Here is a 27,038-nt window from a genome sequence, read left to right on the forward strand (position 1 = left end):
GGAGTTCAAGCAATAAAGCACACAAGGATAACAAGGTTTCAATATAAACTCAACTTTTAATCCCATTTTCAGATGTATCACAAAGCCTATTGTGCACCAACAGGAATTTTTTAGTAACACCTATAGATAATACTTGAATACGGACCTGCCTGAACTTTCCACTAGAACGTTCATAGAGGGGAAAAGCTTGGTGTAGCTGATTCCCATTTTTCTGAAAACCAAACAATAAACTTCATTTCGTTACAAGACTCGAATGGTCAAATAGAAACATACCAAGCAACTAAATACCCAAAATTGTTTTTTTTTGGTAACTAACTAAATACCCAAAATGTGAAAATAGCTACATACATACAACTCCATAATCACTACCCATGTGCTTGAAGCCAAATTAAAGAACCAAGCAGCACATTTTTTTGTCAGAAAACCAAAATCTGACAATAGTGACTGAGAAGTACTGGAATCACTGTTTAAGTATATTCAGGCAATATAAAGATGAAAGCAACAACATATATATAGGCTTATTAATCTACGACCAAGGTGTAAACATCAAAGGCATTCTTTTTACCACATTATTAAGATAAAAGATTCCTTTGTACCGATTTATTAAGATGAACGTAAGAATGTAATTAAGATCAATTTTTCTATTTTCTAAACATCTCTTTTATCAGTAAAACTGAATTCCACAAATTTACAACAAAATGACAAAAACTGCACCATCGTAGCAAGATGCTACAAGGCCATAACATGAAACCCTCACACCATCTACAAAAGTCAGGCAGGCAATAGAACTTGAGTACCGGTGTGGTTGCTAGCACCTAAAGCCGATTCAGAGGAAAACAAACCAAAGATAGTGTTACACAACAAAGTTGTGGGTAGCCCTAAATCTCTTACACATGCACCTATTGGCAAGCAACCCCTCCTCCGCAGTAAGACCTATGGAGAATTACCACATTTTCAACAATAAGCTGCAGACTCCTACAGTCCTATCACTGACATTTCCACTAGAGTCACCTCTTACATCACTAAAAGCAACAAAGCTCTTATCAAGAGTCTCTGTTTTAACATTTGGACCAATATGGTTACAAACCGTTTGCCCATATCTATAGATGCCTCCTATGTGGACAGTATCACCGAAGCAGGATGAAGCGCTTTGCTTTGTGGCAGAGTTCTTATTTTTTGTGTTGGTGATACCGAGAGTTAGATCGGCAAATGCATCAGACGGCAAGGCCAGATCCATCCAGGGAGAATTAAAGTAACACAGAGCTTGGAGATCAACAAAGTACCCTAGTTGCTATATCTGACCGTAGAGAGACAATGCTTTCTTGGTTTTGTTATTCAAAATTATGAATGAAGGGTTAGCTTTTTGAGTGTATGAGAGAAATGTCAAAATCCTTAAAAGTTTACCAATATACTGAATGTGTCAACTGCCGATCATCTTGTTCAAGCTTCAACAAGTTATATTACAAATGCTATGCTATTGGTACAACATTGATAATACTACTAATACAGTAATACCATTGTCATAGTCCCATAGCCATTGCAATTTCAAAGTGATGCAACGCAGAGAGGGTAATATTTGGTTGTAAAGGGGAAGAAAAGAGTGCCACATGCAATAGGGTAGAGGAAGGACGTACAAACAAAGGAGAGACAATTCTTTGGTGCAAAAAAGAAACATGCTAACCATTGATGATCTTCATAGTAAAAATCCAGCAGATCAATCTGGTGTTGGAACCACTACCTACCTACCATTGCAAGAACAGACAAGCACAATGTAAGTTGTCATCGTTTCTTTGCGTAATAAGTTTTTGCAATTAGGGTCGCTTTTAGTACAATGTCGAGAGGACCTATACCTAGTCACGTATGAAGGAGATGGGGATATTCCCTAGATAAGCTATGATTGATCCTTAGTATAGACAGATTTTTCACTAACTGAAAGTGTCCTTGCATGAAGCAACCAACAACATTTAATATTGCTAATTCAAGAGCTTGGATTTGCACACTATTACACAGAACAAAGTCAGTCCATGAATTGGGTGATTTCTAGATAAAAATGATAAGAATTAGCATTTGTCTTAAATACGGGAAAGGGGACACCGTGACCAAACCGCCTTCTTATTAGAAAAAATAAAAACGTAAACTCAAAGTTGTCTTTTGCGTACCAAGAGTAGTCTAATATTTTATCTTCCAAAACAAAGATGAATGTGAATCATCGGTTGCATACCTTAATGAAGCACTCTCCACTTCAAGAAACCCCAACAACTCAGACCTCAACAAATACAACAATCGCGAGTGCCGCGGCTGTTTTTTCTCTAATACTCGAATATATGCTTTCAAGCCAAGCCATAACACTTCTATTTTCTTCAAATGAAGAACTGGATGAACACCAGTTCCATTAACTGTAAAATCCCTTCTTCTAATGAGTCGGTGCATGTACCTGGTAATATACATTCAAAATTATGTCATTAAAGGTAAGAAAGTAACAATACTGGAGAAAATAATAACAGATTGAGAGAAAGATTCCTGATTCTGTGAATTTGCAATAGCTAAAATCACGATCCATATGTGCACTATTCATATGAGAGAAGTACTAAAGATTTGGGCATAATCACATCTAAAGTATTATTTAGTATAAGTTGAGCTAATATTTCCACATCCTATCTGTTACACACACATTAGTTGTTAAGAAATTCTTGGTGTGAAAAAAGTTACCTCAGTGAACTCATGATCATTTCATAATACTGCTCTGCTTGAAGAGTGCAAACCTTCGACAGATTGCAGACATAACAGTGGAACTCTGTGTTGCATGGGTACGGGTACGAGTGTCCAATTTGGACACCGGTACGGCGATTTGGACATGGCATGGTCTAAAAAACAGATACGTGGACACGCCTAATATTTATTTTAATTTTAATTTTTTTTATTAGAAAAACTATTTGGCAATAAGGTTATTGAAAAGATAAGTAAAATTCAGTGGTTACAGGATCTCAATTCTAATATTTTATGTTTTTGTGGGTCATATCTTATAAAAGATACATTATCCTACAGCTTACTGTGGAAGTGTAGGTGTTGTATTTGGGTCGTGTGTCCGCGTCAGACACCGGAGTATCGGACACGGCGACACGAGACACAACAGAAAATATGAAGTACCCATGCAACAAAGGTGGAACTTCATCGAACAAAGTAGAAAAGCTTGGTAAATGTTTAATCTAACAGTGGCAGCAGAATTGATGTTCAAATTGTAAAATATTGGATGGCATTTTGGCTGCAGGTAACTGCATAGCTTATCCTTCAAATAGCAACTTGGTTTATTTTGCCACCGGACAGTAAGAGTAGAACTCACATGGATATCCAAATACCTGTCAATCACATGTAAGACTTGTTACTTCATATCAGCCCTGTTGATGCCCATGAATTACGAATAGATTCTTGGTGACTGTCATAACCTAAGATGTCTTACACTCATATATATGGTGATGTTGATGTAAGTGAGCTGCATAGGAAACATGGTTTTGATTATCTCCAGAGATTTAACAGATAGATCACAACAATGCCTTACCACTGTCTTGGATAGGGTGGTTTTACTTTTTGCCTTCTTCAGTTGTCAATTGTGCTCAAACAAGGACCACTAGTAATTGTCATTGGAGCTTGATATCTTTTGCTGTGACACGGGGATTTGGCAGGAGAAGAGCAAGTGGTATCCATCAAGGTTCTCTTTGCCTATGGTCAAGATTGTGGGAGGAGCAGCATGGATTTCCTTTTGCTTATTTTGTATTCCAATGGACACTGTGTATTGACCAAGTGAGAGATTGTCTACGAAGTGATTTGCTTCTTTTGCATTTCTGTGTTCTCAGAAATCTCATCCTGATTAGAAATGCCCAAAGTGGGGAGAATTTGGTGAGGGTGATCTCTAAATTGGGGAGATCACATCCACCAAAAACCGGCTTTGAGAATAGGGTATGTCGACAACAATGTGGAATTCAGCATATCCTATATTACACTGAAAACGGAATAAATTGCAAGTTCCAGCTAGCTTAGTTGGTAAAACCTTTGGGAGATGATACCATATGTCTGGAGGGTTCAAACTTCAAACCCCGCCAGCATCCGAGTTACGCAAGTTACTAATTTTGTTTAAAACAGGTTTTCCTAACAAAAAACCTATGCTACATGGACACGCCATATTTTAAAAATAATCAATGTCGGATACATATCCACGTGGCCGTGTAGGACACGACACGGACACATATTGTGTGTGATATGCCTCAAGTTTTCATATTTCACAGTGTCAGACACTTCATATCCTAGTCGTATACGGACACACGTGTCCGTGTCAATGTAACTTAGCAAAAACCAAAAAATAAAGAAGAAATTCTGGTTGTTAGGAAAAAAAACATAAAAGCAACCTTGTATAGTCAGCCTGGCTTTCCAATGTGCAGAAGTTGATAAGCAAACCACTCCATGGAAGAAACGATATACCATCATCCCCCATATACATTTTTTCAGATGGAAGGACCAGACAGCTTGCCCAGATCAAAGTTCATACAGGATTTTCACTCATTGATGAAGCAACTGTAGTCTCGGAACCCTCTTTGCAACCTTGTAAAGAAGCTAGTAGCCTGCTCCTTTGAAGTCGATATAAACCTGAGTAGGGCATGCTCAGGACCTGTTGGGGTATTCTGCTCTTCATCTTTCTCTGTTGGACCATTACTTTGACAAATCAATTCTCCTGATAAATTTGTTTTGGCAGATTTTGAAGTGTGAGGCTCTTGAATTTTTTCGAGAAAAGGAAAAATCACATTTCTTTCCATGTGAGCATAGTAATATGAACAAAGAAGGCTCGACACAGTACTCCCTTGAGGTATACCAACTTCCTGTAAGTAAAATTGTTTCTCCAGCAGTAACATGTTCCACTTCACGTGTTGATAAAGATCCTGGTAGAGCTGTGCCTTCCATACCATTTTGCTCGTCTCCTGAAACATACACCAATGAGTTGTTTGTACAATATATCACTCATTCCACAGTAAAATTGTAGATATTCGATAAGTAGTTTCCACTTGTTCTTTGTGATACGTTTAATTTAATTATGTATTCCACCGTTGGAATAACCGTTATATACTCATGATTGAAAAAGCACATGTAGCCACATGCCCAGATGATAAGAACAGTAATGTTCCTTCATTCTTCAGCATTTAACCTCATTCACTCGTGCATGTAACCCTAATTTCATGAACCAAACACAGGCTGTCTGTCTGATACAAAGGTCCTAATTTCAGCTACTTCATTTTGATTTGGGACAGGCACATGCCTATTAACATATCAAGAGTGGGCACACACCCAGCAACAACTGCCACCCCTCAAACTTGAAGCTCTCATGACCAGTCACTGTTATTTTAAGGATTGCTAGTCTTACATGGTGCATATAGAGTTCTATGGCACTTCAATGGGTGTGACTTCTATGGCACAGGCAATTTTTTTTTTTTTGATTGGCAAACCTGTTTTAAATGAGATCAGGAACTCTTTGATGTTGGCGTGGTTCGAGCCCCAGACCTCTGGTATCATCACCCAAAGCTTTTACCACCTTGCAAAAAAAAATGTGTGGGCAAACTTGTTTTTAAGAAGATCAGTAACTCAATAGTGAGTAGCGGGGTTCAAGCCCCAGACTTCTGATATCATCACCCAAAAATTTTACCAACTAAGCGATTAAGGGATTCATCTTCCTTTGGTCGAAGTCTTGGGAGGAGTGGCCAGACACACCATTCTGAGAGTTTATGTTCAGATGGGGTTCCTTGCAAGGTCATGCTTTAAGACAGTTTCTTTGCTTTACGTTATCTCAATTGTAGCCTTTTCTTGTATTGCTCGTGTTTGTCTTTCTTTTTGATGCACTTGAGCGGGATATCTTTTCCTACAAATTTGACACTATGATTACATATACTTTTTTTTAACTATAAAAAAAAAAAGTAAAAAAAAAAAAAATCAGCCCTCGCATACAAACATATCAAGTATAACAGCTAAAACTTATGGTAAGAGTACCGATATCCTAATACGGAACCTCTACCAAACAGAAAAAAGAATGACATGCCGCAATACATGGAAAGAGCAATGTTGGTACTGAAATTTAGTGCTAAACCATCAATACCATTGTTATCAAACTCCGGATGATTCATCAAGAAAAGAATCAAAGCAGTATAAAGTGCAAACTGCAAATCAAGAAAACAATGTCTGCCAAACCTGCAAATTGAAGATTATACCTGATTGGTAAGAACACGGTGTAATACACGGAAGGGGACAGATGGGGCAGATTTCATAGTAGCAGTGCCCATAGTTGGATCCAACAACTTTTGGCCATAATGAACCCATAAACACTTCTTTGTGCAGATAACTTCAGATGAGAATTGTAACAGATACTCCTCATTCAGCATGACATCTTTCATCACAAAAAGCAATTTATCTTGGTTAACAGAATGAAAGGCTTTAGATAATCACAAACGACAATATAAACACTTGGAACTGTACTGGATCTACTCTTCAAACCACTAAGAAACGGGCATAAATTTTTGTAGACATCATTATAGTTGAACACAGATGACCACAACTTTTTGGGATTCTTCATTAAGTCCTTTTAGAACGGCACCCAGATCCCGAAGAACATCATTCACAGGCTTAAAACAACTCTGTGTGTTATGAGAAGATTTTTGTAGATGACTTCGAATAGGAAATTTTGAAGATGCTTTAAGATTTGCTAGTACCCTCATTCCATTTTCTTTTGGACAAAATCTGACTTTCGAAAACCAAATGAGTTTTTTCTTAGAATACTCAATAGAGATTTATCACTCAACAAACAGTAATTCTGTTCTCTCAAACAAGTAACACCTTTACTAGACATCTTCTCCCATGTTGGCTTACGGTAATAAAACATATCAAGTTTTCCACCCTCTACTTCTGTGACATAGAAGCTGGACTGCACTATGGGCACAACTAGACGTGAAAAGAGCCAATAGATCCAATAAGAGAATAGATTGTTTTTCAGAATAGCCATGACTTCACTGAACTTTTGGTAATCGTTAATCAATTTTTCACCTGTCTCAGGCGCGTGATTATTCATGTAGCACGAAGAATACCAATTTGACAAGAGTGGTACACATGATGTTTTTAAACCATACATACACTGCTTCAAACTGAAATTCTCAAACTTTCTCAAATGGACAAACTTTGAAATATTTCTCCTTAACGCTCTCCAGTTTGAAGGTGCTCCAACCAATTCTAGAGGAACTATACTCCTACAAACATTCCATATAAATGAAAGCACTTGACTTTTAAGACAGTACCTCCCATGCTTAAAGTCATGATCAAAGGCTCTCAAACTTCTCTGGCAAAATTTCTGCTGCAATAAATTCTCATGCAAACTCAAATTTTCCAGTGGTTGGATGCAGTCTTTCTGAAAGAAATCAAAACAACCTTAATTAAGCAACATTGTCTGTAATATACCTCCCCAAAAGCAAAACATGATTCTCGCATAAACAACTCAGATTACCACCAAATATAACCTACATATGTTTGGAAAAAAATTAGTTACAAAATGAGATGACCTACAAATGTTTTAAAAAATTAACCCAAAAACAAAGTTGATAACCATGCATACAATCAGACCGACGTGTTAGAATTCAAAAGATAATAAGACAATCATAGACAATAGATGTTAACAGAGAAAATTATAAATTCACAATAAAATATCACCAAATCTTAATCTACGTGTAATTCCACATAGTATTTCTCTGAAACATACATGATTCATACCCATCACTTTAATACAACTAATTATGATAAATACTACAGAATAAGAAGCAAACGTCTCCTCACATGTAAGCTAACCTTAAGCATAGGCTCGGCTTCTCCCATAGTAGACATTTCCAAGGCTTCGACTGTATAATGTTTATCCATCAACTTCGAATAGTGGCAGATTCGAACTTGGTGTAGAAGGCACTTAAGCAACTTACGAAGTGAGTGAAATCTGATGAAAACAGAACATAACAATAAAAAAACAAGGAGAAATATCACCAAAAAAAAAACTGAAATTACACTTAAACATAATTTTGGCCCATGAGTAATGCCTTGTGCAGCAGCAAATTATTAAGAAGTCTTACATTTTGTTTTTAACAATGAGAAATTAATAACTCTCGACACTCTCTCAAACACTAATTCAACTTCTCTCTGTGTTGTCTCCTCTTCTTTTCCTTGTCTTATTGGTTTCACTATTGTTAATATCGTCTTAACTCTCCTAGCATTATCATTAACATGGTATTGAAGCTCCAGGTTTGGATCATTGTTTAACGTTTGCCAAGAGTACAGATGGCAATTTTACCCAACCCAAGGGTATCCGACCAGCCCAAACCATATTAGGGGATATGGTAAGGCCCTGGGATGGATCTGGGATTTGTAATTGTATCCGAGATGGGTTTGGGACTTGTTGAGATGTTTAGTCCCACATGGAATATGGTAACCACACATAAAAATATATAAGTCTTAGGGCCTCCCCACTTATCCCCAATTGGTTTTTAGTTGGATGCTCATCTCTAATAAGATGGAACCGGGCGTTATATATGTCACAAAACCGACCCGATTATATAATTTTATCTATGAGTCCTATCCAACTCTAAATAGAAATGATATTTATGAAGTTGATTTAAAGTTTATGTAGCTGATGTTGTCACATAGTGCTATTTTGTTAACTAAAATAAGGGTACGGAAACATCATTTCAGGTAGCGGTTTTGCCTTAACTGCAAAATTTTGTTGACAACAACAGTGATATTGATAGCAGGACCCAAGTAGCGCGATCAAGTCAGTGTTTTAGTTTGCACTTTGCATTATGTCAGTCGTAGCAACAACGGAGTGTGCTGCAGCCAAAGAGTGCACAGTCAAATTGGTGTTACGGTTATAGGTTGCATTACACTTTCAGTTTTCAGTCAAACCACAACGGAACGTTTACAAGTATTCACGCCAAAACCATCATTTCTCGGAATACTATTGTATGATGATTTTTCCTAATCTAGAAATACAAATATTTTGTTGATGATAAAAGAACAATGAGAAGTATTGAATCAAGAAGAAGAAGAGATGTAGAAGATGATGAGTTGAACCACGTTGTTTAATGGCTGCCACGTGTTACATATCTATTTGCTAAAATATGCACACACTTTTTTATTCATGGGTTGTGAATCAAACCCTTAAGGAAAAAGGCTGGGTAAAAATGTATGCGATGTCTTATGCCTCGATTTTCTCTGTGGAATGTATCGGCAAAATTTCGCATTACTTCAGTGCAAAGAACTGTAAATTCAGACCTGCCATGACCATGACCATGCCCCGAACCTTGTATATTAGGCCGAACCTGGTGAAAACCGGTCCTGCCATGCCTTGTGATGATCCGGACTTGGACATTAGGAACTTGGTGAAATCCGGACATGCAATGCCTTGTGATGACCCGGACCTGGTCAGATCAATCGAGCTTTACCAACTCCACTCTGAATTGGACTTGGGTAAGTCAACAACCCATGTTTCACAAAGATCCGGACTTGGGATTACATTCCAGAACTAAACTTCGTGAAAGCCGGACCTGTCATGCCTCGTGTTTACCCAGACCTGGAATACTAGCTCATGTAAGGGACCGAACATGGTCACATGGCCCGGACTTGGGCAGATTTCACTAAGTCACCTTGACTCGGACTTGAAATCTTGCAAGTGCGACCCTGAACTAAGCCTTGCAAAACTTGAACTGTTGAACATGAAACTCTTTTAGGTTCGGGTATGTTTATATTATATAACCTAGAACTGTAACTCTTTTTTTTTAGTCTTTCTTTAGGTCCGAATATGGACCCTGAACTTGGGCTCACATCCCATAAGCCCATAACCGGAACTGTAACTCGTTTATGTTCCTTCTTCACTTGGTCAGGAGGTGGGAGCCGAAGGTGCAACTAGCCAATCCGGAATAGAGATGCTCAAGAAGTCCCTTCGCTTCCTTACTTTTCGAAATTCGTTTCTCTTTAACTATTAGAAACTAGAAAATAAACTTACTATCTCATCCGCATGTAAACTTAAGCACCTACTTCCACAAAGTCCTTGCTGCCACCAGAACCAATTTGGTTGTGTCTGCCCTTTGAAGCATCCCATACATCTCTTTAAGTTTGTAGCATTGTTCTTACATCCAACGTCTGTTGATCTCACCGAAAAGAAAACAGTAAGCTCGAATTTTGGCTCTAACAATTTACCTTGGTCTAAAGATTCGATTGTTTCTTCTCTATGAAACCACCATTAATGGGTTGTTGAAGTTGCTTGGTACAATTTAACACCCGCCTTTCTCTTTATGAAATTGAGGCTTTTGGTGTAAACAACCACGTCTTTTTCTTCAAAAACTGAACTGTCAAACTCAGTCTTGATCAGTTCCGGGTTTGCTAATCAAGTCATAACTCCTAGTTCGATTAAGTAAAAATAACCAGTTCCGGCTTTATCAATTGATCGTGTGCTCTCAATAATTCCGACGTCTCACCAATCATTTTTTTAGTTCTCCAATTGGTGAGGTAGTTCCGAATTTAGTACTGGACAATGCAATTCCGGATTCTTCAATCCACAAAACAGTTTCGGGTTCATTACTCGACAGAGCAGTACCAAACTTGGACTTCCCATAGAAGAAGTAGAGTTCCAAATTTGGAGTTCCTGACTAGTTAGGAAGTTGAATTCCGAACATGGAAAATTTCCAAACTAGTGAGGAAGTGGAGTTCCGAACTTGGACAAATTTCGAACGTGGAGTTCCAGAATAGTTAGGAAGTAGTGGAGTTTCGAACTTTGACAAGTTCCGAACATGTATTTCCGAACTTGGAGTTCCTGACGAGAAAGTGGAGTTTCTGTCTTGCAATACTAGTTAGTTCCGAAAATCTAGCAACTCCTCTTGTAGTTCTACTTCCATTCCATAGGAAGTGTGTTGATCTGGAAGTGAGCTCAAAGTATGTTCTGGTACTTCTTACCTACACTTATACGTTATCCAATTACTACGGAAGTGCTGTCACGTGTCTACTCCCTATTCACATAAATATGTATACACATATGCTCCTATTTTCCCTCCGATGGTTGCACATTCAACTGTTGAAGGAAAATGACAAAAGTGTCAAATTATATTTTATACAAATTCGTATAGCGAATCTTAGAAAAATAAGATTTTGTAGGAAAATAGGGTTTGCCCCTGTGTCAATTCCTGTAAATACCTTTAGTTTTGTTAAGAAATAAGGCTTTGTAGGAAAACGTAGGGTGTGTCCCTGTATTACTTCCTGTAAAGTCCTTAGATGGTCTGGTATCTAATGCAGAAACCGACACTTATAAGTATCAGGCATTAGAACTGCTCTTAGAAGGATAAAATCCAAGTTAAGTTAAACTTTCTCCATCACACAGGGAACAACACTTGAGATCTTTCACTCATAATCCCGAGAAAGCTTTCTAAAGGTTCTGATACAACTTTGGCCAACATATGGGATCTCTCACCCAACATCCAAAAAGTATCCCAATAGAAAATTATAAAAGGAACAATGCTCTGAAAAGAGAAATATAATTTTTATTGAAAATTGATTGGCAGAGATCATGCCCCCAGTGTAGTGGAAGCAGATCGGCATCTGTGAAAATTTTGTCTCTTAGTAACATTACTTAGAAACAGTACATGTTAGCATCGAAATTCACTGCTGGAGGATCTTTCATTAATATCTTGGTTCCTGGTTAACTTCAAAGATGTCCTCATAAGGATGAGTTAAGTGGTAAAGTCCCTATCCAGTGGGGGTAGTTTACCACTTTCGAACGTGTCACTAGTTTTCTGTCTTTTGGACTTATCATTATAGAAATTCTTAACGAATGACTTTTGCTCCGACTGTGGTCCCTCGGACTTCTTGTCATTAAAATGATTAGTAGAGCTCATACCGGTTTGAGCGGAGGTGACACTGGTTATCACTCTTTTGTGAAAAGATTCCCCATCCAATTGGTCCTCTTCTAGTTCGGCATACTAATCGATACGAGCCTGCAACTTTGTCATGTCCGTAGGCTTCTTTTTCTTCAAAGACATGTATAAACCAGAAGTGCGATCTAATCCCTTTCTAAATGCAACAATGGCGAAGGTCTCATCGACGTTGTCAACATGCAATTGAACCTCGTTAAATCTTTTGGTGAAATCCCTGATCCGCTCGTCCTTCCGGATCTTCATGTCAAAAAAATGCGATCGCCAGTTTTTAATATGGTCGGTTCTGAATTGAATTTCGTAATGAAATTGATGGATAGCACCTTAAACTCGTGAATGCTGCCCCTGGGCAGCTTCGTGTACCAGATGAGTGCCGAATCTGTCAAACTTGAAGCAAAATACCGGCATAAATTATGATCTTTCTTAGAAAGATCCACCATTGCTTGATGATAACCGAGCACATGAGAGACCGGATCTCCTTTGCCATTAAATTTAGAGAACTTCAGTGGTTTATAATCATGGGGGACGTATCCACTCATAACATGCCGTGAAAAAAGAGTTCCAATGTCTCCCCTCGATTCTTTGATGAACAACCGACTCATCCATCTTGGTTGGTTTTGAACCTTGCGTTCCTCGATGATTTGCGCCTTAAGTTGTGCAAAAGAGTAGTCGGTTCATGAATTGAGAGTTCTCGTTGTTGTCCGTCGGACTGGACTCTCATAGTTCTCATCTCGATGATAACGTGGTTCCGTTCCCAAGATCGAAGTGGAGGAGTTTGCAAAACGGATCGGGAACCGAGGGATTCCGAGGCAATGAAGGTTCCTTGAACTGAAAGTCTTCTTCGCATCGAGGGTGACTTTGATAGTTGTGGATTCCGGCAAACACATTTGAGGGCGTCCATCCCTCGTACCTCGAGAACTTGAATACCAAGAGAAGTCAGTTCCGTGTGAACTCGAGTGTCGGGTTGGATCCAATTCCGGATTATAATCCGAATCTGGTTGGTCGCTATAATACCCAACAAAGTAAGGGATATAAGGCGTAGGGATGTAACTCTCACCATGGTCAAGACTTGGTGGCTGGAATTGTCCCCTCGAGTTTCCATCAGTAGGCAACACTTTTGGGGGTGAACGACCCTCCTACGTGCGGGTAGTAGTCTTATAAAAAATGCTAACGAGCCTCTTGTCGACCACGTTCGGCCATCACAGCATCCATGATGGCTTGGTTGGTTATGGCAAATTGGGGAGTATCGTTGTTAGGCTCATCTTCTTCTTAACTGCGACCAAAACGAGCGGCGATCTCCTCTACGTTCAGATTGTCTTTGAGAAGTAACATGTGGGTTATTGATCTCGTTATTCCCCTCGTTACTTTGATTTGCATTGGCTCTTGTAGTAACCATGATTTTGAATCAAAGTGAAGAAAAGAATTATTTTTTTTTAAAGAACAACAAACCCAAGAAAAAATTGGTGGGTAGGAGAACCTAGAACCGAAAAAAATTCGACCAAAAAATCAAATCAATTCTGTATGGTTTCCCCACAGACGGCGCCAATTGTGTGATGATTTTTCCTAAGACGGCGCCAATTGTGTGATGATTTTTCCTAATCTAGAAACACAAATATTTTGTTGATGATCAAAGAACAATGAAAAGTATTGGATCAAGAAGAAGAAGAGATGTAGAAGATGATGAGTTGAACCACGTTGTTTAATGGCTGCCACGTGTTACATTTCTATTTGCTAAAATATGCACACAACTATAACTGTGTATAATTTTCTGGCAAAAGGGGGAGTACACCGTAATTCTATTTATTTTGTGTTTGAATATGTATATTTACAGCTTGGGGAGGAGAGTTGATAAATGTATTGGTATTTAAGAAAGATAGTATATTTTGGTTTAAAGAAAGATCTTATATTGTATCACCACATATTCTGGGAATGTGGTAAGTGAGTAGGAGCATTATTTTCTTCCTATATTTTGTATTGAGCATCTTGAAGCCGGAAATTATAAACAAAAGCTAAGCATAGAGATAATATTATCTCTCTGCACTCTCTCAAACCCTAATTCAACTTGTCTTTTTGTTGTCTACTCTTCTTCTTGTCTTACTGGTTACTGATTTCACTATCGCTAATATCATCTCAGTTATCCTAGCATTAATGTGTGGAGAGTTGACACATTAATATGCTAAGGAACCAGTGAAAGGTGATGAAGAGGAGACAAAGAAGTGGAATTGAAGATGGTTGTATAGAGTATTGTGGAGAGTAATAGTCTCTATACTCTACATCTACTTATAATACTACTTCCTTTGGTGTCAAGATAGCCAATACCCAACAAAAAATAAGAAGAACATAATACTCCTAACCACTATACCCATTTATAGAAGATGTGGGGTTACAATATAATAGCTTTCCTTAAACCCATGATACTACATCTTTCCAAAATAATAATATATTCTTAACATAAGTAAAAGATGATTTTCAAACATACAAAGACATGAACTGAAGAGAATGAATCTCACTTTGAAACTCAAAAAGCCACGGATAAAATCATCTGGGTGTTAGCGTGTAACCTTCTGAACTTCATAATCAAGCTCACTTAAAACAGTTGGATGAAATCAATATAACAAAGAAAAAAGCACACTTATTATGGATACTTAAGTTACATCTCATCTGTTATGAATCATGAGTAGTGTACGACTTATGTTGTTGCTCATTTATTGCATTGTGTTATAATTCACTTGCTCCTTTCTTTACATGCCGACTTGTTTTTACTATTGGATGTAATAACTTGTGATGTGTTATTGTTGCTCAACTTGTTCATTTGATGATCATTGGTTGGGACTTGTACTTGTGAGTTATGACCTTAGTGTATTCATTTAAACAATTAATGGTCATTTTCCTTTTCTTTTTCAATTAAAATTATTTTGTACAATTTTTGAAGAAATGTGGCCCTGAACTCTTGAACCCCTGTTGGGCTGGGTGCCTCTCAAATATTACCTTCATGGACAAATTTTGGGGGTATAACCATAGTACAAAATATCAGGATATGGAAAAATATCGATCCCCGATTTATGGATATGTATCATTGATATATCTCTCTTTGAGGATATTTGACATTGTTTCATATGCAAATATCGTAGATATACCTAAAATATCGATAAATATCGTGGATATTATGGATATTTCTTGATATATCATGATATATAATTTATATTGATTTGAAATATAATAGTAAATATTAAATAAAATTGTTACCAACACAAAATATCGCCAAATATCCTAAAATATCACTAAATATCGCAAATATCATAAATATCGTTGAAATATCGTGGATATTTGCAGTCTTATATATCTTTAAATATATCGTGATATTTATATATATTTTGTTGAAATATAGATATTTATCGCAAAATATCGCGATATATTGGGATATTTTGTACTATGGGTATAACTACAAGGATCTCACAATCTCATATTCTCATATAATACCAATATTTCTCATCTTCAGCTATAATAGTACGATAAAACACCAAATACAATCCTTCTCCCAACGGAAAGAGAGAAAGTGACCAAGAATCCGACAGATTCCAAAGGAACGAGGAAATTTATATAGCAACTTTATCAATTATAATAAAATTATGTAGCATTAACAAAACTGCAAATAGGCCAAAATCATCATTTGTTAGGGTTCACACAAAATGAATAGCAGTTTAAACGCAATATATTACATCAATTAAATGCTTAACTTACAAGCATGGAGATCCCTTGAGACAAAACTGACACTTCAGAGCGCATGGACATAAACACCAGGTTTTCATCAGTTATGCCAAAGATATCCTTGAAGACGTGCATCGCACCAGTATCACTGGTCTTTGATGTATTCAATATGTCTAGAGATTATTAAAGTTACATCAGAAACCAAATAATGCTACAAGATGTAATATTGTCATTTAAGCCAGGCTAGAACGTCAAAAAGTCAAACAGAAAGAATGCAACGATGTCATATTTAAGCAGGCCGGAATATAGAAAGGCCATAGCCAATTCAAAGCTTTCTTTAGTAACTAGGGTATCTGGTACCTCCAACTTAAGCATGTTTAGTAATCAGTGTAACCATTAAATAAGGCTCCTAACACTCCCAGGTCAAGTGCAACCCCAACTTCTCATATACGCCCAGCCCCCCAGCCATACTTGTCCATGGAATCATACAATCGAAATCCATGAAATGATCCCAAGAGCTATCATTTGGGTCAGTACAAATCCAAAATGAAAAGGGAGCCTGAAACAATACCGGGCGAGTAACTTTTCAGTAAGATCCAAATAGCAAACTCCCCGAGAAAGAACAATTGACAAGGTACCGACTTCAGCATACAGTTTTGTATAACTTAAGAAAGGTTAGAGATAAATACATAAATAGAGAAAAAATTGTTGCATATCTCTTTTTCCCCCAAGTCAGGTGATAGAGTGAATCCCGATGACACCAAAAAATAATAATAGCATGTTGAAATGAAGCAAAAGTGCATCCTGGTATCAAAATGAAGCAAATGTGGATTGTATATATGAGAAAGTTAGAATGAAGCAAAAGTGCATTATGAAAAAAAAAAATAAGACTTGAAGCAGATCTGGGGAAGGATACGTTTTTTGGGAAATAGGGAAGCAAAACAGTTATAAAATATGCCTTTTCTGTTAATTAGTTCACCCTGCGCAACTTTTTGCAGCGTTTGCAGCATCCAAAAACAGAGGCACTGACAAAACCTGAAGTTAAGGTCATATGCTAACAAAACAAATAAGAAGAAAAAAAAACAATGATAACAGACATAAACCACTATAATCTTACGAAACACTGAAAGAAAAAAGAAATTAATCACACTTGCGATTTATCAGGGTAAATACAATAACTTCCCTAAACAATAGTAACGATTTTATCAGTATTGTGACTTTCCCTATCTTGTTATAATAACTCCACATCCCACAAATAGATTCAAGCACAGAAGGTCATGGTGTACCATGTACGTGTTGTAAGGTTTAACCCCAACCAACAAGTTTGGTACTTTTGGATGCCTTCCCCATATGTTCTTCAATTTCTGTTATGAAATTTCATAAATGTGTACCGTATTTTTCCTTTTGGTATCGTAAAGAACATACTACTATTAATGCTCAGATTTACACTAAAGAAAAATTACTCGGACACAACACCATTTTTAGGGAATAAAATCTCCATAAGCAATTTCAACATGGATTGGCACTCAAACTCGAAAATCTCTCTATCCCTATCAGGTTGGCACTCATACTTGTAGATCTCTCTATCCCTATCAGGATAATCCACATCAGCAGATTGGTCATATTTCATGAATAAAAAGGGCACCCAATAGATTATATATTAACCATTAACTCCATCCTTTCTAACTATCCTCCTAGCATTCCTTGGCATCAGGTATCTAATTAACAAGTCAGGGAGGCACATGAAAATTTACTGCAGAAAGAACCAATATTTCGCAATTAAGAAATATCAGAATCAGCATTTCTTCTGTTTGATCGAAGAACTTGGCAAAAGAAAATTTGCAAAAATCTGCTCTTAATGGCTTACCACTACACAGCAAATATTGAATCTAACCTTTTTCTTAGACTCCTGCAAGTGAACTGTCTCCACAGAGTGATGAAAAGAGCCGATACTTATGTTATGCATGTTTAGGGTCTCTGTATAATCAGTAGTATCAGTGTGAGCAGTCAGTACCACTGCAAAACTCAGTCGCCTGCACCTTTTGCAGTGTTCCCAACTAAATGGTCGTGCTCTATTCTTTGAGTTTGCATTTTTCTTGTTTGTCTTTTGGAGACATCCTCTACCGGATTTGCTTCTAATATTTGCAATGCATGTGCTTGGAAAATTTGTGTCAGAGGTAATGCCTTGACCGCTACATTGTCCAACATGATTTCTTTGTGATACCTCTCCAAAATTCAGTTGCCTGCACCTTTTGCACCGCTGCCAACTAAATAGTCTTGTTCGCTTCTTTGAATTTGTGTTTTCCTTATCTATCCTTTGGAGAGATTCACTACTGATATCCTTTTTATCACTGGCACTGCAAGTGCTTGGAATAATTGCTACGGAGGTACTCATTTGCAAACTCCATCCTCCAATATCATTTCTCTGATTATAACCAACATGATGATTAACATAACTTGCAGAGCCATCATAACCCAGTGAAGGTTGAGTAAGAATTTCGACATCCAAGTTGAATTTGTCTTCATCATTTTTTCTTTTCTTCTTCTTGGAGAGTTCTGACAAGAAGAGAAAACTTAATGTCACTTTTTCTATCAAGTCAAACTTCTTACTACAGTGGATGGCAAATAAATAAATTACCAACGAATTCAATCAAGACAATATGGCATGACACTTAAAGAAGTAAATAACTGTAATGGGAACGAGCAATAGATAGTAAAAGGTTAACTACTCTAGTTAACTGGATAAAATATTGTCAAAAGGGTCAGCTTCACCCCAAAAAAAAGTTAGTAGTAATTTTTATTTTTTTATATATTTCTTTTTACTAAATAAGTAAGATTTATCATGGTCCAGTTGAATTGATTAGTCCTTATTATACCCTATTTGTAAAAAGTAGCTACTTAATTAACTTAAAATAAGTACGTAGGTAAAACTTCACCTAGAAAATAAATTCAAGCCCAATGTTCTATGGATATGATATACTCACTATAAAATATCATCTCCACAAAATTTCAGCTCATTTGGAAACTTCTAACATTGGCAAAAAAATTATTGCAAAAACTCGACATTTCTGGAACATTAGATTTCTTTTTAAAGATGACAACAATTTTTATCTATGTTAGAGGTTTCCAAATGAGCTAAAATTTTGTGGAGATGATATTTATGGTGAATATATTATATCCACAAAACATTGGGGTTGAATTCATTTTATAGGTGAAATTTTACCTACGTACTTATTTTAAGTCAACTTAAGTAGCTACTTTTTAGAGAATGACTATATATGTGTGCGTGGGTGTGTGTGTGTGTGCACGCGCGCTAGAACAGGAAAACCTTAGGTACATAGCAATCGGGAAAAATATTCATATAGCGAAGTAGGAGGAGAATCAAAGTATCATGATAAAAGAGCTGTCTGACGTAGTGTGGTATTATCTTACAAACGAATGAGAAACTTCATTGATAAATTAAGTACAACAGTGTACAAAAAGTAGGGGTGATGGCGTGATTGTGGCATTTGTTCGATGCTAAGACATCCCAACTAGGTTACCACCCCTTGGGCCATAATTCCCCATAGGATGATAACATGACTTTTCCTGTACAACTTGACATGATTTGGTGTAATCAGTTAACTAGGTGAGTTTGATATCCAAGAACAGGTGATTACCGTTCAAGACAAGTAGACCAAGCAACTCAGTGTGAGTGCAATGTTCAAATGCATCCTCACTTGGTAATAAACTTATACCAAGCGAGGCCTAATAACATTTAGCAATTAAAGGAGAACAACAAGTCTCCTACAATGTCAAGCCTGCGCTAAACAACTACTTTACTCAAACTAAAATAGCATGATGACGAAAAAAACAAATAGTTTAAACGATCGAAAACTTCTAACAAGAAACATAACTCTAAAGTGATTACCAGATGAATCAGGTAAAGGGTGTTGGAATGCTGGAGCATTTATATCTTTTGAGAATTTGGAGCAGAAATCACTAATGGGAAAGCCTGACACCTGATGGTGATCCCCATGCTCAAGGGGCAAAAATATAGATACAAACTTCAAAAGACGCACCATGATATCATCTCCAATCTGAAAAAAATTAGAAGTTTTAACTCAAATGAACAACTAGAAACAGAATATATCAAAGATATAGTAACTAAAGCAAACATGGTAAAGCCAGAAAAGCTCTTTGTGTAAGTTCGTTGTACGTATATATGTATGTTTTCTGTCTGCCAATGCACCCGGGCGCACACTCCTGAGGCAGGATTATAAGACTCCTAACACAATGAGTTAAGGGATGATTTGTTTAAGTGACAGTCACATTGTGGAGATCATCCACACCAAAAGCCAGATATCCAGTATTTCTAACTGTTCGACATTTATGTTTATGACAAAATGGACACCCTCCATCTCCCCCATGTCCACTCCTCTTTTGATTGATAGAATTGTTAGAACTCCAATGTCAATAATCCTGACATCGGTGTGAGAATATATTCTTCACAAGAAAGAAGTCAAAGAACATCCCTTGTTTCATGTTGATTTGGGAACACATAAAAGGGTTTCACAGGTAGGGGTGTCACAGTAACTTGAATGGCAAGAAGAGCATAAGCTCAAACACGTGAGGGCTATACTGTTGAGCACTTACCCTCTTTTGGAAAAGACTCCAAGCTGAGGTAGTCAAAAGATCCACAACTTTGCTCGATTGAGAAGACTGCCAAAAATAGATAAACAATGCAACGCCATAAGGAACCGCTAAAAAAATGAACATCAAGTAAGAGTTCTAGATTTGGATATTGAAATTTTCTATAAAATTGACAAACAAATTGACTTTCCCCTCACATGTGCAAGTCATGTTTTCTTGAGATATATATGTACAATATGGATAATGGTCCATGTTCTACAAGTCTCCTTTTCTAGTAACGGTTTCTTCGAATAATGGGAATACGATACTCGAACTAATCTGTTCTTCTGAAGAACTGACATATTCATCAGTTCTGCTTGATTTCCACAAATCAAGCAGTTTAGAGATACCCAACATTTGAATATAAGAATTAAGCACTGTTGACTTCAACCCCCAACCCACCCTGAGAGGGGTGAGATACTGAGATGTACCTTTCGTCATTTATCAGGAGTGAAGTAATCTTTTGGTAAAGCACTCTAGTTTAGTAGTTTTGTTATGAGATGCATATGTTGACACCAACTCATTATGCAGACTACAAAACACATAACTAAATTTTGACATTTGGAATGTGGTTCTTCAAAGCAATTCTAGTGTTGTAAGAATTTTAAGTTGAGATCGTACTGATTATCTCAACAAAGGAATTGTCAAACTACAAAGTGGTCCTTTTTCAAATTATCTATAGTGCCTACCGTGAAGTCATTTATTGGTATAGACATCACTCGATAGAGCTCACAGCAGACGATCTCACATGCTATCATACCCTCAGTTTTTGAATTTCGATTGAGGTTCAGTCGTTCATTTAAAACGAATACTATTGGAAAAAGTTGAACTATGAAATTCATTCTGGGCGTATATGCTATATCTGTTTTGTATATTGCGGTAAAACTTAATTTCATCTGAAGGAGCTAACAACTATGAGGTTTTCACTCTCTTAGGACTTGTTTCCTTTTCTTCTTCAAACTGTAAATAAATTTTAAAAATAAAAATAAAAATAAAAACATTAACTAATAAGGGATCTAATGAATAACAACAAAGTTTGTGTTTGAGACTCCTACAGCCCTCCCAGAAAGTGTACCTCCACAATGAGTTAATGGCTGGTTTTTGCCTTGTCATAACTTATTTTCAGTTTGCAATTTACTTTATGGTCCACAATTTCTCAATTTTGTAACAAGAAATTGGTCCCAAGGCCCAATTTTGGGGAAAATGAAGTCTAGAGGACACGGTTTTTTATGAGTAACTCATAAGGACAAATTTTGGAGAAAAATAACTCATGAACCCACTATTTCAAAATTAGTAACTCTCAAAGACAAAATAAGTTGGCCCCGCCTTTTTACATTTTTTAAAATGCCAGTTATACTCTTCCGTGAAAATAATCCTCAAGGACAAATGGCTCGGATTTAAAATAAATATTTTCCGATTTTACCCTTTCTGTCATTTTACTATGAACAATGAGTGTTCATACCTTCTGCTGGTGTATGAATAATGATTGTTCATATCAGAATAGGTGAATGTACCCGGTGTATGAACAATGATTGTTCATATCAGAATAGGTGAATGTACCTTATACAATATATTGATGTATGAACATTGAATATTCATACTAAAAGGACTATAAACATTCAATGTTCATACCCAATCAATGTTCATATCCAAAGACTATGAACATCGAATGTTCATACCCAAAGGACCAAGGACTATGAACATCGAATGTTCATTCCCAATTAATGTTCATACCCAAGGACTATGAACATATCCAAGGACTATGAACATCGAATGTTCATACCCAATCAATGTTCATACCCAAAGACTATGGACATTCAATGTTCATACCCAAAGGACTATGAACATTGAATGTTCATACCTAATCAATGTTCATACCCAAGTTCATACTGAACATTCAATGTTTATACTAAATACACCAGGTCGTTTCATCTGGGCCGGGACGTTAATTATTTTGCGTCAGGGGTATACTTGACATTTCATCTATCCGATCCGTTTTTTATTTCGCGTCAAGGGCATACTTGACCTTTCATCTACCCGGTCCTTGTGAGTTACAAAAATAAAAAAAGTGTCCTTGAGAGTTACTTTTTCGGCATTTTTGTCCTTGAGAGTCACTCCCTGATTTTGTAATTACATTGGCCAAGGCTAGACATACGAAATGAGCTGATTTTTGGTAGACATGATCTACATTGTAGGGGGATCTTCTCCACCATAAAAACAGCCACAAACTAATTGTGTAGTTCCACTTTTGGGTGGGGATGACAATAAGGGAAGTAATTGTAGCCTGACCGAAAGACATGTTATATACTTTTATATATAATCAGAAAGAAATATGACACTTGCCTTATTGTAACCACTGCAAATCGCATTAGGAGATACTTGAACATCGTGCATTGTCATCTTACTCATCTCAATAATCCTCTTAACAATCTGAAAAATTATACAAAGTAGTAGATTGCAAATACATCACGATGAAAATTATTTATATGAAAAGGAAAAGAAAAATGCTTCATCGGTTATATCCTCCAAAGTTCTCAAGGATTTGTTTGATTGACTGCTGGAAAGTTTATTTATTTACTAGAAAATCAAACTTTTCAGCAGTACTTCATTTTTGAAAAATCAGATTTTCTCATTAATCATACACATTGGCACATTATGTTACAAATGAAAGTAAGAAAGACTAATTTCACGAAGAAAAACGAGTACTGAAATCAACAACCCCAATCCTGAGCGATTAGGCCAAGTTTTATTAACATTTTGCATGAAGAGATAGTAGAAACGGGAAATGCATGAATGCCCATGTGACTGTGTGCCTGTGTGCGTGAGCAAGTGTGTGTGTGTGTGTGTGTGTGTGTGTGTGTGAGAGAGAGAGAGAGAGAGAGAGAGAGAGACCTGTTGCTGAGACCATCGGCAACCAGAGTAGAAGAAGGAAAGAGGAGATGCATTATCAGAAACTACTGCATAGCTCTCAGTGAGAAGCTTTTTATAATCAGAAGGATCGTCTCGTCGTAAAAGATACGACATTGATGAATCAGAGCTGCCGCTGCTGCAAAAAAAGCAGCATTTCCCTTTACACCGGCAGCATTTCTTTGATGGTGGTGGTGGTTGAGTGTGCAGCAAACCGATTGTTGTTTCTGCTAATGTGTGTGCTTGCCTGCCGTAAATCCTCCTAAGAACTTCCTGAATTCTCCATTTACTCTTGTTCTTTGCTTCCTGAATTTATAGAGGGACGATATTTGTGCTTTCTTTATACTATAGTAGAATTACAAACACACACAAAAAGGAAAGGTGATTTAGGCGGGAATTTATAAACTCAACCTATTTGCAGCCACAAGGCTTACTATTCATGGCCACATATAAAGAAACATAGCAAGGCCAATGTGTTTTGAAACGTGTTAAGTTGATGCAAACCAGTCTAGGTGAAATTAGTGGAGTCTCTATCGCTCTGCACAGATTTCACCGAACAAAAATGAAAATTATGAGGTTTGTATACTCATTATACCTGATATTGAATGGAATGAGTAGATGACAGGTTCGATTTGGTGCATAGCCAACCGGCTGCAGTTTATTATCTTTAAGATTCTCCTTCGGCTTCATTTAAGTTTCCTAATGCGCTTCCGGAACTATGGACTAAACATGTAATTGATTTTGGTTATCAGTATGTTATTTCATGTTGAAGTTATGACTAATAAACAATGTGGCTGCAATAGCCACCCCCACCCATCCCCCAAAAGAACAAAAAAAGGGTAATATAGTTACAACTGTCAAATTAACCTGAGGCTCAATCAAACCGAGTCCAACCATCTAAATGTGATATATAATCACTAAATAGTCAACCTTAGCATATTTAAAGGTCGGGCCACACCTCTGAGAGCTAGTAAGGGGTTAAACTTTGAGGCTCTAACCTGGCACACATTCAGCCATCGAGTTTTACTAGTGGCTGATAGTATTTTATTTATTCTATTCCAGTATCAGTTATAGATCGCGTCTACTCTTACTCTATTTTTCTGGATAATACATCTACTCTTACTTGATTTCCTCATTCTTTTGCACTCTTAAATTTTATTACCTTTTTAATTACCTTTAATGTAAGAATAATTGGCTCGAGAGAGTTTAATTATACAATATTATGTAACTTTATATTACTTATCTACTGGAATTTTCTTACATAATTAAACGTGTGAATGATGATTTACTTTTGTAGGAGGATGATAAAGCATGTCTAGCGTCTTATGCTGGACAATACCTCCGGAAACACCTAGTTCCTAAGAAGAATCAGATGAATGTTTTTTTACAGTCATTTCGATAGTAATGCTTGTAGTAAGTGGTTGTGAGCACTAGGATGGTACCGAAATTGGAATCGCAATACCTATTGATATTCAAACTTGCAAATTAACAAAACTTACAGGGCCATCAGAACCAGATGAATGCTGGTAAGAACATCGGAGTCCAAGCACAATTTGCCCTCCCTATTGACTCTTTTCTGCTTTTTGGAGACTTCTGACAAGTAGGGAAATTTCATATCACTCGGCTTACAATGGTTTACAGAGTCACGTTATACTTCCTAAATAATGGACAGGAAATATGCACACAACCGATCCATTTAGTCAAGACAATGTTCAATTATAGAAGAATACCGGAAATGAATGCAACCATAACTTAATTACCAGATTGATCAGGTAAAGGCCGCTGAAACGCTGCAGCATTTAAACCTTTTGAGAACTTGGAGCATAAGCCACTGATAGGAAAGCCGGAGACCTGATGGTGATTCCCACACTCAACGGGCAAAAATATAGATACAAACTTCAAAAGGTGTACCATGACATCATCTCCAATCTGGATGTGTTGTAAATTTTAACTCCAATGAACAACTAGAAACAAAAAATACATTACGAAAATAGTGACTTAAGAAAAAAGGGAATGAGATATGACGTCTTTACGTATATAGCCCTATCTATGTAGTTAAGCATGACAATGCACCCACATAGGAAGACACACAGATGCAGTAAGGCAAAAAGTAAACATCAAAGTTTATTCATATATTAAAAAAGGGGTTAGAGCTTTTCTACTGTTTCGCCGTCCCTTTCTCCTGGATACCAGTGTATCAACAGACACACAGAGACACATTTGAGGCAGGATCTCAGCAGCACCCCGTTGATTATTTTAACAAAAAGTTAAGGGTTGATTCTTTTTCAGAGACTAGCATGTTAGGGGGATTATCCTTGCCAAAAGACAGATAACCACTACTTTAATGTTTATGATAAGTGGGCAGCCTCCAACAGACAACTCACGATAACTTAAATGACATATATACAAACTCATACACATGAGGGTGACATACTGACATTGTTATTACAATAAGCACATACCCTTTCTTGGAAAAGACTCCAAGCTGAGGTAGTCAAAAGATCCACAGAAACGCTTGATTGAGCAAACTGCAAAAAAAATTAAAGATAGATATACATATCACACACTTACCTTATTATAACCATTACATAAAACATTTTTACGCGATACTTGTACATCACCCATTATCGCCTCAATAGTCCTCCTCACAATCTGAAAACATTACACCATAATCAATTCTACATTAATTATTATACTCTAATTCAATTCAATTAACATAAAAAGGAAATGACAACGGCAACCAGAATATAATAAAGAAAGAGGAGGTGCATTAGCATAGTTTCTCGGCGTATAAGAAATGAGTCGACGTCATTGCCACAGCAGAAAAGACAGATTTGTCCTTTGCAACGGATGCATGGTAAAGATGGTGATGAGGTGGAGGAGGTAGGGAGTAATGAGAGGGTGGTTTGTGATTTTGTTATGGTATATTCTCCATAGTAAAAAATATCGCAATAAATATCGAGATTTTAGAGATGGGTATATAAATATCGCGATATTCGCGGAGCGAACATTTTGGGAGAGGGTTATGCGGACAAAAACCAACTTGGTTGGTTTCTTTCTGTCTGTCCTCATCTCTTCCTTTCTGTTTTTTCTCTTCCTCTCTCTCACTCTTCCTTTTCCTCTCCCTCTCCAGATACTCTAAATCTCCACTCCTCCATCTTCCTCTCCCATTCCGCTCACCCCCACTGCTTAGCAGTATACTAGTAATAATTAGGATAAATATAAGTGTAAATATTGACGATATTTGTGAATATATCGTGATATTTCGACGATATAACAGCCACCTCTCGATTTGGTCGATTTCAGCACACCATCAGCCGTGAAAGAACTGAAATCGGGGAAGAAGAAGCCCATAGTTTAGTTTTAATCAGACTTCTTGAAAAGTAAAACTTTGATTCGTTTTGTTGTTGTTTTTTTTGTATGATTTGGTTAAAATTTCTATATGGGCTTCTGTTTTAGTTAAGTATTTGATATGGGTTTTGTTTTACTTTCTTTTCAGGTTTGAGTTACTAGCTAAATTCTTTGATGTTTTACTCATTGTTCCAGAGCTCTTTCAGGAGAATTCTTCTCTTTAAATTATTTTTAGGTCTGGCCTACTATTAAGCCTTTTGTTAATGGTGGTGCTTCTGGAATGCTTGCTACCTGTGTTATTCAACCCGTTGACATGATTAAGGTACCTGGGTTTTTTTTTTTTTTCATTGTTTTTGTACTATTTGAGCTTTATATTGAATAGGGCTGTTGTGATTTCATGAATATAGATTTTGGTGTTTG

The 27,038-nt window shown here is 36.9% G+C and overlaps 2 protein-coding genes, 1 long non-coding RNA gene and 1 pseudogene across 28 annotated transcripts; 1 reads left to right on the forward strand and 3 right to left on the reverse strand.

The window, feature by feature from the left end:
- Positions 1-1,681: 1,681 nt before the first annotated feature.
- On the reverse strand, positions 1,682-3,142 carry LOC147516178 (telomerase reverse transcriptase-like). The gene is made up of 3 exons (XM_086588877.1): positions 2,710-3,142; positions 2,222-2,434; positions 1,682-1,742 (listed from the first exon to the last, which is right to left on the reverse strand). Exons 1-3 carry the CDS (start codon positions 2,859-2,861, stop codon positions 1,739-1,741), a joined length of 369 nt encoding a protein of 122 aa, XP_086445003.1. The 5' UTR covers positions 2,862-3,142; the 3' UTR covers positions 1,682-1,738.
- On the forward strand, positions 2,679-4,841 carry LOC147516179 (uncharacterized). The gene is made up of 2 exons (XR_015210965.1): positions 2,679-2,786; positions 3,161-4,841. It is a non-coding gene; the product is annotated as an uncharacterized LOC147516179 (long non-coding RNA).
- On the reverse strand, positions 4,370-6,751 carry LOC147516180 (telomerase reverse transcriptase-like; annotated as a pseudogene). The gene is made up of 3 exons (XR_015210964.1): positions 6,246-6,751; positions 4,862-4,967; positions 4,370-4,723 (listed from the first exon to the last, which is right to left on the reverse strand). The product of XR_015210964.1 is annotated as a telomerase reverse transcriptase-like (transcript).
- Positions 6,245-26,195, reverse strand: LOC147516181 (uncharacterized). Of its 25 annotated transcripts, none has more exons than XM_086588858.1 (14): positions 26,009-26,191; positions 25,889-25,919; positions 25,730-25,795; positions 25,028-25,196; positions 23,253-23,573; positions 22,704-22,790; positions 20,325-20,390; positions 19,600-19,768; positions 17,584-18,245; positions 16,606-16,714; positions 15,723-15,862; positions 7,867-8,005; positions 7,323-7,432; positions 6,245-6,421 (listed from the first exon to the last, which is right to left on the reverse strand). In XM_086588858.1, the coding sequence occupies exons 4-12, from the start codon at positions 25,064-25,066 to the stop codon at positions 7,988-7,990; spliced, it is 1,611 nt and encodes a 536-aa protein (XP_086444984.1). In that variant the 5' UTR covers positions 25,067-25,196; positions 25,730-25,795; positions 25,889-25,919; positions 26,009-26,191; the 3' UTR covers positions 6,245-6,421; positions 7,323-7,432; positions 7,867-7,987. The 25 variants fall into 25 exon arrangements, with proteins under 25 accessions (XP_086444984.1, XP_086444982.1, XP_086444987.1 ...); XM_086588856.1 differs by having other exon boundaries at positions 25,884-25,919; XM_086588861.1 differs by having other exon boundaries at positions 25,028-25,231; positions 25,884-25,919.
- Positions 26,196-27,038: the final 843 nt, after the last annotated feature.

The sequence above is a fragment of the Coptis chinensis genome, chromosome 2 (assembly GCF_015680905.1).
Source record: "Coptis chinensis isolate HL-2020 chromosome 2, ASM1568090v1, whole genome shotgun sequence".
NCBI classification, from domain to species: domain Eukaryota; kingdom Viridiplantae; phylum Streptophyta; class Magnoliopsida; order Ranunculales; family Ranunculaceae; genus Coptis; species Coptis chinensis.

Bases quoted from the DNA above. Each gene is read 5' to 3' on its own strand.
- LOC147516181 (XM_086588858.1), bottom strand. From the start codon at position 25,066: ATGCTGCAGCGTTTCAGCGGCCTTTACCTGATCAATCTG. The intron at 19,769-20,324 runs GTAAGTGCTCAA...AATTTTTTTCAG, and splicing joins GGAGTCTTTTCCAAAAGAGG to ATTGGAGATGATATCATGGT. The intron at 16,715-17,583 runs GTTAGATTCAAT...AGGTTTTGTCAG, and splicing joins TGCAGGAGTCTAAGAAAAAG to TGCCTCTGTTTTTGGATGCT.
- LOC147516178 (XM_086588877.1), bottom strand. From the start codon at position 2,861: ATGCCATGTCCAAATCGCCGTACCGGTGTCCAAATTGGACACTCGTAC. The intron at 2,435-2,709 runs GTAACTTTTTTC...GTATATTACCAG, and splicing joins ATGATCATGAGTTCACTGAG to GTACATGCACCGACTCATTA.